Source organism: Hibiscus syriacus, unplaced genomic scaffold, assembly GCF_006381635.1.
Source record: "Hibiscus syriacus cultivar Baekdansim isolate YM2019G1 unplaced genomic scaffold, ASM638163v2 tig00110384_pilon, whole genome shotgun sequence".
NCBI lineage: Eukaryota > Viridiplantae > Streptophyta > Magnoliopsida > Malvales > Malvaceae > Hibiscus > Hibiscus syriacus.
This window is the reverse complement of record NW_024062715.1, coordinates 5,948,263-5,960,099: the sequence shown is the minus strand read 5'-3', so window position 1 is coordinate 5,960,099 and position 11,837 is coordinate 5,948,263. Positions and strand designations below refer to the sequence as shown.

The 11,837-nt window shown below is 28.2% G+C and overlaps 1 protein-coding gene across 1 annotated transcript; it reads right to left on the bottom strand.

Moving 5' to 3' along the window:
- Positions 1-2,881: 2,881 nt before the first annotated feature.
- LOC120122238 lies at positions 2,882-3,439 on the bottom strand. Its single transcript, XM_039141425.1, has one exon. The coding sequence runs from the start codon at positions 3,437-3,439 to the stop codon at positions 2,882-2,884; it is 558 nt and encodes a 185-aa protein (XP_038997356.1).
- Between the last annotated feature and the right edge of the window lie 8,398 nt (positions 3,440-11,837).

The window sequence follows — 11,837 nt, the reverse complement described above, 5'->3', positions numbered from 1 at the left end:
ACTAATAGTCAATGTTTACTATTAATGTGATAGGTCTACATGTAATGTTATGTTATCAAAAGTTATTTTTAAATTGTTTTTAAATATGCTTTTATAAGTATATATGTAATTAATTATAATTTACTCTAAAAATAATTTTTACTGATGTGACATGTGAATTACCACATCAATAGAAAGCATAAATTGTTAGTCAACTAATAATTTTCATCATATCAAAAGTCATTTTACACCAAAATGAAACATTGGAAGTAAAATAGTCAAAAAAAATACAATAATCATTTGTGCAAATTTTAGGGATAATTTTGTTATTATACCTCATTTTTATCATATTTTCCATTGTATCTTATTTTCATTTTTAAACATTTTTTTAAATTTTTTTATCAATATGAGATAAGTATAAGGTAATAACTATTTAAAGATAACTCTCAACCTTCTATTTTGAACTCACAGACTCCTTACATTAATGATACTCAATCCTGAAACTTAAAAAAATAATAACAATTCTTTTATCATGATACAATTTGGTTTCTATACATATTTTTTAACATTAAATAAGGAATTTATGGGGTAAACTATAACATTGACCACTCAACTATTTAACTCTTTTACTTTTACCACCAATCTTTCAATTTTATCTAAACTATTTAATTTTTCTCAATCAAGCCACTGTCGTTAACATTTAACAGATTAAGTGATGTGGCAATTAAATATTTTGGTATAATTACATATTTGATCACTGTTATTTACATATTCTTCCAGTTTAGTCCTACTATTAATAAATTAAATAAAATTTAATAAATTTAATAATTGAATCAAATAGTATCAGACACACGTCACCATTCAATTAGAAGATTGGATTTATTTTAATTTACTTTAATTCAATATATTTATTTTTAACCAATCAGATGGTATCATGTGTCACCCTATGATCAAAAGAAAACAATCAAATAGTGTCGTATGCCACCGTTCAATTAAAAGATTAGATTTATTTTGATTTACTTTAATTCAATATATTTATTTTTAACAATCAGATGATGTCACACTCTGATAAATGAAAACAAAGAAATAAAATTGGGAGTAGGGAAGGGGAATCGAAACAGAAAGGTAAAGGTAATCAGCCAAACACCAAAATCAAGCCAAGGCTACTGCTTGTGTTCAACTTACAACTTTTTTTATATAACTTCTACTGTAATTTATAAATACTTTAATATTTTATATATATTAACTTCAAAAGAATATTTAATTTTTTATCTTTAGCTTATTAAATATATTTTAATCTTGATTTAATTAAAATTCTATTATACTATTATTTTAATTTTATAAAATATATTTTATTCTCATATAAAATTTTAAAAATATATTTTATTATTATTTTAACTTTTTAAAGTATATATTTTATCTTAATTTATTAAATATATTATATTTTTATTTTAAATTATTTAATATATTTTATTTTATTCTTATCAGAACTTAAAAATGTATATTTTATTTTTATTTTAACTTAAAAATATATGTTTTATTTTTAACTTAACTTAATATATATATATATATATATTTTTATCTTAAATTCAAAAATTATATTTTATTTTAATTCTTAATTTAATAATATTTTTAACATATATTTAATAGTTAAAGTAAGAGGTAATATATATATATATATATATTAGATATTTTCAAATAAAGATAAAAGAAGTTGTCAATCTTAAAATATATCTCATTTTGCATGATTTAATTCCTTGAAACTAAAGGGTTACAATAACATACAAATATATAAATAAAGTTGTAAACTGAAACCAAACAGCGGCTTAGGCTTGGTGGTTGGTGTTTGGCTGATTACCCGTGCGTCCCAGTTTTGATTCCCCCTTCCCCGAATTTAATTGGTTTCTTTTCGTTCAGGTGACACATGTGAACCTTTAATTGGTTAAAAATAAATATATTAAATTAAAATTAATCTAATCTTCTAATTAAATAATAACACATTATTAAATTTATTAAATTATATTTAATTTATTAATAATAAGATTAAAATGAGAAAATATATACATAACAGTAACTAAAATATAATTATAATAAAATATTTAATTACTACATCACTTAATCTATAAATGCTAATGGTCAATGACTTATTTAAAAAAATTAAATAGATTAATAATGATTAACAAAATTAAAAAATAAGTGATAAAATATTTTAGTGATAAATAGTTTTTACCTTTTATTTTACTTTTCCTGAACATAAATATTAAATTAATTAGACCCGGCAAATATAATCGTTTAGCGGTAGAAATCCGAGTCATATATGGAAAAGAAACGCCTAAAGCGGACATAACACGTTCCTTCAGTGGCCAACAACGATCAAGTTGGTGCAAAACGTCATGGAAATTGAATGGGGGAAGTTTTAACATTTTAATATAAGATTAAAATAAAATACTATAAATTTTATTATTATTTAAATAATAAAATTAATAAAAAAATTATTTAAAAAATTATTTAAAAAATTATTATTTTTATTTAAAACATCATATTTTTTACAATTTTATAAAAATATCTAACAATAATAAAATTTATAATATCTATTAACATTTTCGATATTTTTATTAAATCCGTTAAAACACCTAATAATAAAAAACTAATAGCAACTAATAATATTTTCAATAGAATTTTTTTAGGCGTATATTTCCAAATTGAATCCCATCGCACACTAACAACAAAAACTTCAACTAATATTGTGCTTTGATAATACGCCTAAGCATCTTTCCGTTCAAATTTCTAAACCAAATTTTATCTTTTAATAAAAAAATTTCTAAGACGGGCAAACAATTTACATATCGGCTAAGCCTTGTATTTCGCTCGCTTGATTTTTCAAGATTTACGTTCAGAAGTTTTACTCCGCCGACAGAGGTTCCGGCCGCCATAAATGAGCGGAAATATCGGAGGAGTCATAATAAACATCGGCGTCCTCGAACAATCCATCATAAGAAATATGGTCATTGTAATTATCATAGAATCCAAACTCAAAGGAATCATAGCCCGGGCTCGGCACCTCAAACCCCCACAAATTACCTATTCCAGGCGAGTGTGACTCGACTGGTGCCAGATCCGTTACTTCGGATATTTCTTCACCGCCGGTTGTAGAAGCAGTAGGAGGCAGACCAAGCTCGTCGTCGGAAGCACCGAAAAGATAACCGAGATCCGGCTGTGACGCGCCGGAATCGGAAGTCGAATCAACAACCACCACCGATTCCGCCGAAGTAGACAGCGCAGCAGATATCTCCTCTTCGAAACTCTTCATTACCGATGCAAGGTCTTGATTAACAGGCAAAGAATCCGATTCGTCAAGAAAATCTAGGAAATCATCCCTGAGTCTCTTCACCTCGGGTGGATCCAGATCCGAGCCGTTCGAGTCATCTCTAACTCGCTTCTCACTGTTAAACTCATCCATGAAAACGAGCAAACAATAATGAAAAATCACTGAACGACGAAAAAGTTCAGGTATATCGATTATTCGCCGTGTATCTTAGAGAGCTTTTGGAACAAACAAACGCTAATGAACAAGTTAATCGTGGAGAGAGAGTGGGGGGGGCAGGAGTTTATATAATGCGACCAGAGAGAGAGAAAGACGATGGACACGCAGGCGCAGGCGCGTGGGGATGCAAGATCTTAGGTCATCACGGGGCTCTTGCTTCGTTTTTTTTAATTATTATCTTAATTAGAAAAAAGTAGGATTCCCGAGACAAGTTTCCAATTCAGATTTTATTAAAAGGATTTGAAGTCCGTGTTTGAGGTCCGGTCAGAAAGGGACCCATGATCCTAGTCAATCACAGCCCTTTGTGACTTTTCTTTTCGTTTTAGGTTAGCTTTTGCGTTCCGTTGGCGTGGCTCGGCTTCTGGAATTTGTGGTTTTGGTGGGAAAGGGTATTTTAGTCAACCTGTAAAAAAATTGGTTTTCCGTTTAGAAGAATCCAAGATATTTTCCCTACAAGTTCATATTTTATTGAATCTCTAATTTATTTTTATGCAAGGCTTAATTTTTCTAAAGTACTTTAATTGAACGTAACTAACTATGTTTGAGTTTGTTTAAACACTTATTTTAAATATTAAAATTCAATTATGAGTTCTTTAATTTAGTTTTTTTTATCAACAAACAAATAAAACACGTGTCTTTTCTGGAAACAATATTTTCACTGAAAATGGATGCAACTGGGTTAGACTTTTCTTGTTATTTTAATTTCTATTTTTAAAATGTTTGTTTTATCGTATATTGTCTATGAAGAGTGTCGAGATAATGACACATGTAAAAATCTAAAAACAAACTAAATGCAAAGACAGAACTAATTTTTTCATTAAATAATGATTGGAATTAATTCAGAAATATTAGAGGTTAATGTCTAATATTCATCAAAAAATTCTACAGCTCGTATATTATAACATACCACTAAAACGATATATTGAAACATATCATTAATTAAATTATCTTTATTAAGTAAATACTAAAAGGATAAATTACTTAAATTATCACTTTTATTTAGTTTTAGTACTAAGTTTTATTTTTTTAAAACCATTAAAGATAATACTTATGTGACATAATATGTCAATTTTTTTAATTACCACATCACATTCTTCTTTATTTGTAATATTTTTAATTAATTTTATTTAATCAATTACTTAATGACACGTGTCAGAACCATATCACCACCAATGGGGATAGAATGATAGAAATATTATTGCTTCTAGTATAAATTGAACTTGGATCTTTTACAAGAGAAACAAATATTTCAACCATTGAGCTAAACTATTCATTTAGTTAAATTTCATCACTTTTTGTATTTAACTTATATAACAATATCACCACAAAATCAATATTTTTCAATGATTATAAGATTCAAATGTAAGACACTTTAAATTAATCACTGAAAGTTTAGTCATTTAACTATAGTGTGATTTCTTTTATTATACTGAACATAATACTTATTCAATATTAAATTAAAAGACTAATTTTTTTACTTTCTTTAAAATTTAAAAAATTAACTATTTAAAAATAATATTATTCAAAATAAATAATTATTATTATTTAAAATAAATGATTAAATAATTATTTCAAATAATTAAAAAAATATTATTTTAAAAATTAAATTAATATTTTAAAATAATTTCATAATATTATACTTTTTAGAATAGTTTAATAAATTTTTTATAAATAAATAAATATATATATAATTATTTGTATTTCCAAATAAAGTGAAAATTTGTTCTTTAATTTAATTATGATATAAGTAAGTATTAAGTTTGACATAATAAAAATAAATTTGCATTATAGTTGAATTACTAAGCTTTAGATCATTAATTTAAAGTGACACATATTTGACTTTTATAATCATAAAAAATAAGGATTTTGTGATGATACTATTATATAAGTTAAATACAAAATATGGTAAAATTAACTTAAATTACTAGTTTAACTCAATGTTGATTGCTATGCATTTCATGCAAGAATACTTTTTATTATTTTATCCCTTAGAAGGTTACACATGTCACCTTTCAAATGTTTGAATGAAATTAATTAAAAATGTTAATGGAAAAATAGAAAGGTGATATGAAAATTTTAAAAAAATTGACATATCACGTCACATTAGTATTCGTTAATAGTTTTGAAAAAAAAAAGTTTAAAACTAAAATGAAATACAAATAATAATGTAGGTACTAAACATATAATTTATCATCTTAATAATAATTTAATAAAACAATTAATTAGACATGTGTTTTGATACATCGTTATAAAAGTGTGTTATTGTACTTAACGTGCGTTGTAGACTCATTCACTAAATTATACATAATTGTATTATTTCTTAAGGAAATATAAAACATTGTTACGGCCTATTAATTCCATCTCTAATTAAATGGGATACATATCCTACTTATAAAATATTTTCCCACCAATATTGAACGTGATGATAATACTTCTGTTATAAGATAGAATGAATGAAACAATAAAAAAATAAAAATGAGAAGAGAAAGAAAAATGTGGAGAAAATTTTGCATTATTATTTTAATATAAAATTATATATAATATTTTTTTAAAACTCTATATTTATAGGCACAAAAATTAGATATCATATAGAACTATAATTCTAATGGATATTAAAATTATAATAATAAAATATATCAAAGTTATATTTAACACATAGTTTTATAATCATAATAGACATCTACATAAATAAATATTCATAACACTACCCTTAAATGTCTATGAAGATAATATGTCTAGTCAAAACATTGTTAAGATGAAATCTCGGGGAAAAATAATCAAAAAAAAAAAAAACAAGTATATTTGATACGCATAAACACGTTCTCTCATTAAAAATCTTAACATGAAAAATCATTGGGATAAACATCAGTTAAGGAAAAAAGAGTTCAATGTGTATTTACTCTCCTTCATTACAATATCACTTAAAATCTTTAAGTATTTACAATTTAATCCTAAACATTCAACATTTGAAATAGATAATACATTAGTGAACAAAACTTCCAAATTATCATTTAAACAAATTCTTTATTATTATTTTAAAAATCATGAGTGAAAAAACTTTAGGGAAATATGTTTCCTTTGATGTATCATTCTTTCATTTGAGTTATTCATCATGCATTATCTTCATATAAGATAATTGATGTATTATCATTTTGAAATAAAGCACATATCTTTTATATGTGTTGGGTCAATAATCTTAGTCAAATACATCTTGACTTGCATCGTGCACAATAATTAGTTCGACATGATTTATATATACATAGAATAATATTTTGATGTTCTAAATATAATGATCTTGTATCACTTAATAGTAATTTTGGATCAACTAAGATATGGTGCTTCTAAACCATCTAAGATATAATGACTATAGGCCAAGGTTCGATAATTTCAGACCAAGATTTATTTTCTTTTCTTTGAAGGATAAATATTTTTATTCAAATTTTGACAATCTTACAATCACTAGGATACTCAATAGATATATTTTACTAATGGAATCTTATTTAGATCCTTTTAATATATGTCTTGCTTTTGTAAAGGGTTTATTTTGCATGTAATTGACGAGCATACATACAAGCCTAGTTAAAAAACCTCCCTACACCCAATTGGAGAAAAAATAGTGATCACAACAATGTCATAATTAGTAAGATCCAATAACACATTTCACACACAAATTCGAAGAACACTCTATCACAAATTATCTAACAGATACTCACTACTTCTTGATCCAAAAGGGTCTTGTCCTCTTTCCCTATGCGCATGTAAGTTGTGTGTGATCAAAATGACATACACCAAGTTGCAACCATACCACACATCACCACCCAACAACCACACTCAGGTAAGTCAACGAATCTCCAACACTCATTGTTGACGAGAACTTAAGCCAACAGCTCAATTTATTTGAACACATAAACCCAATCGATCAGATCAGCCTTCACTCAATAACAAACCAAATATAAAGAGCAGTCCCCACATATCAGGCCTTGACCTCTAGACTGATTAAAGCAATCCGCATCCCACCTGAATAACTCACTCCATAGTAGATAGGACCAACAAAACTATCTCCTTTCACGATAATCACACCCACATAACACCAAATAGAATGAACCAGAAAAGAATATAAGCTGGAATAACCCGAGATCCAAACACCCTCGCCTCGACTATCCTGATCCAATAATCGAATCCAACAACATAATTATCACAATATTTCACCTTCTCATCCATCAGTTAGTCTCCAAAAACTTTTCCCTATGAGATACCACTAAACAACAACTCTCAACCCCAGCACTAAGAATAGTCCAACACAACATAGCAAAGTCATCACCAGACCCAAAATAGAAAGCGCACCCTAAATTATCCATAAAAAGGATAATAACATCACATATTACAATTAACTATAATCTACGGAAGGAGGTGCATGTGTTAAGGAGGTTAATAGAGTCAACAATAGATTAACAGAGCTGTGACATTTACATTTACACCAAAATCCAATTCTCAGTGTTACAGACTCGAATAATTGTTTTTCACTCCACCTTTTGTTGTTGAACGTAACATCGTTCCTACAACTACATATCTACCAAAAGAAATAAAAAAAAACCATATTTTATATCTGATTATGAGCATTCATAATGGGCAGGGAGTTCCAAGACAACAAAAACGATTTAACGTTACCTGGGCAACCAAAGTTGAGATTCCAGCATGCATACCATCTAAGCAGGTCCTCTAAACTACCGAACAATGAAAAAACTTGTGGATCGTAGTCTTTTCTTCTTTTTGGCATAAAACACAGATCTGAGAAGCAACATTAACACCTCTTTTGACAAACTCTACCCGTACTAGAATCCTACCAAACACAACTCTCTAAACGAATGCTCGCACTTTAGGTTTAGTGAGATTAGCCCAAATGAGCTTCCATACCATGTCTTTCTCACCATTCACTCTGATTACATTTACACAAAACTTCTTATAAGAATAGAGGCCACTAAAATTGTCATTCCACTGCACACAGTCCCATACTCCACACCCAAGAATCGCCTGATTTAATCTTGTAACATTCCAAAAAATAGGGCTAGTGATTAAAGTGTAAATCTTGAAACTTTGAGGTCAATTACGAAAAATTTTAATAAGTTTAGGGATTTATTGAGTATATTTTGTAAATGATTATTTAGTAAATATTGAATGATGTAAGGGCAAATTGTTCTTTTCAAAGGAAGGATTTTTATCTTTCCTTTAAAAGGGATTTGAAAACGTGGATTAAAGGGAGAAGGATAAAGAAAAGTCTGAAAACCATTGTTATCTTCTTCCTTGTGGTCGTGAGCTCCATTTCAAAGGTGAGTTCTTAGTAAGCTGGTTATTTCTTGATTTTTAAGTTGGGTCTTGGTCTATGGGTGGTACATAAGCTTAAGGAAAGCTTAAGGTGGCCTAAAACTCTAAGATGAATAAGTTATGAAAAATTGAAAGTAAAGATTTTTTAAGTGAATTATTGAAGAAGAGTTAGTAAATAAGTTTTGAAGTGAAATTTGACTTGTCATAAGCTGGAATAAGAAATCTAAAGTGTTAGAAAGGGATTTAGAACATGTTGAATATTTGGTATAATTCTTGAGTTTAAGTATTATGGTGAGATATTGAATATCATGATGTGTTCAAGTGATATAAGATGGTTTAAGTGAGTATAGTTGAATTTGAAGTAATGAAAGGAGTTCAAAGTATGAAGTTTATGTAAGTTTAGTTAATTTTTGGGATAAAATAAGAAATTCTAGGCAATGAATATCGGTATTGTTCAATCAGTACCAATACTTCAAAGAGAAAATGAATTATATTTGGGTATGGGTATCGATACTGGATGAACAATATTGATATCATAAGACAAAAGTTGATAAATTATTTAAGGAGTATCGATACCGAAGGAGTAGTATCGATATCATTGAGTAAGTATCTATACCATTTTAAAGATGAATTCCAGAATCGAAATTGGGTATCGATACTGAGGTATAGCATCAAAACCATAGGGTAGAAGTATCGATACTATACCTTAGGTACCGATACTACTCATATGGAAATTATGAATTAAGCACTTGTATAATTTATGTTATATACGATTAATTATTAGTGATTAGAATTAAGACATTCATATCGATTGTATGTATCGTGTAGATATCGAACGGAAGCAAATATCAGAAGAGTTATCGAAATAAGGTCGATCGAGAGAGATATAAGTTTATTGTGTTGACTAGTGAGACCAAGGTGAATGCATACTATAGGTATATGGTGTTGTGTGGAAATAAGACTTGTGATAAGTCTATTTCCTATATTTAATTGCATGGTTTCATAGTAATAAACATGTAGATGTTATGATTATTGTAAGTACATGTATAAGTGACATATGTTTATATGTTATGATAAATGTTACGTGATCTATGTGAACATAAGAGAACAAAATATAAGTTATATGATACGATACAAATGATTATATGCACATAAGATATATGTTATGAGATAAGACCTATGTGATTATATGAGAAATGGTATGAGCTATATGAGTATATGTATATGTAATGATTTGGTTGACTATGTGAACATATGAAACATATAAATGGTAAAACCCATGTTATATGATATGAGAGCTAGGAGTATAATTGGCATGCCAAGAGTCGAGGGTTCTACGCGATCCTTCGAAACATATATGTGATCCTTTGGAATATCTATGCGATCATTTGGGATATATATTTGGTCATTTGGAATATATATGTGGTCCTTAGGGACAATTATATGTGGTCATTCGGGACAATCCTATGTGGTCTTTGGGACATCTATGTGGTCATTCGGATAATTTATATGGCACACAGTGCAAATTATACGAGTTGTGGTGACAACATCTGTGCACAACCTCAATGCACTCACATATCTTTAGTTCTCTGATGTGTACATGGACTAATAAAAGAGATAAAAACAAATAAACTATAGGTGATATTGTGTATATTGTTTGGTGAAATATATTATATGATGGTTACAAGTGTTAATACAAGATTATATGATTAAAGGGATTAATGATAATGATGATATATATGCATGTAAGCATTTTGTTACATGAAATGTTATATGGCTTATATAATATTATTATATGAAATGTGTATGCACTGTTAAGTAGTTAAAGTTTCCATTATTCGTTATAATGCCTCACTAAGTCTGTGACTTAGCGTGTGAGTGTTTCTCACGTAGGTTCAGAGAAGCAGAAGGAGAAAAGTTAAGCAAGTCAGGTCAACCTCTCCTTTCCGAAGATCATATCAGAAAAAACAATTAGTATGTATTTTATTTTATAAATATAGTTGACATGTAATTAAAGATTTGAATTGGATACGCTCTGATCGGTTTTGTAAACTCTTTAGTTAAATTTATGAAAATAATGTTGTTTTATTTAATAAGTTGAATTTTTTATGATTTTGTACAAGTATATGATTTGAGAGGTTAATGTGACATCTCATACGTGTATCCGAGTCGGATACGGGTTGGGGTGTTACATTTAATTGTATCAGAGCTAAGATTTAGCCAATTATAGGTTTAAACCAAAGTCAAATGTGTTTTAAAATGTGTACATGCCAACATAAAGTGGAAAATTTCTGATTTGATAGTGTAAGGGGTGTGTTGTCTTGTTAATATAGTTGAATTGTTCGGTTAAATTAGATGTCTAATCATGAGAACTTCCTAAGTGAAGTGGGAGGCGATATACCTAAAGGTAGTAGCAATTCACCTGCTTTGGCCAAGCATGGTGAAGAGTGAATACCTCAGGGAGTGCCTGTAGAAGAGTAAAAGGGTTAGAAACACCCGAGTTCAAGAATGAAACTAAATAAGGTCTTGTTGTTGCAGACATTTGGTTAAATGATGTGAAGATATTTTTGGAGGGTCTCCACTGTACTGAAGTGGAGAAGTTAGATGGACTAGTTTAGTTATTACGCAGATAAGCTAGAGTATAGTGAATAGATGTTATTATGAGAAAGTTAAAAAATCAAGTGATGTGATTATTATTTTTAGAAGAGTTCAAGAATAAGTACATCGGTGACAAATTTATAAGACAAATGAAGCTAGAGTTTATAAGTTTGAAACAGGGGAATCATACCGTGTATGAGTAAGAGTGTATGTTTGATAAGTTGAGTAAATTGTCGTTGAGTTAATTCTGACTGAAAAGGATTCATGAGAGTGATTATTAAGGGTTATGCATAAATTAAAAGAATGTTACTGTTTTGGAACTGTTTCCTTTTCAATAAGTAGTTAATTGCACTAAATCTCTAGAGAGAGCTCAGAATAAGAGGCTTGCAGAACA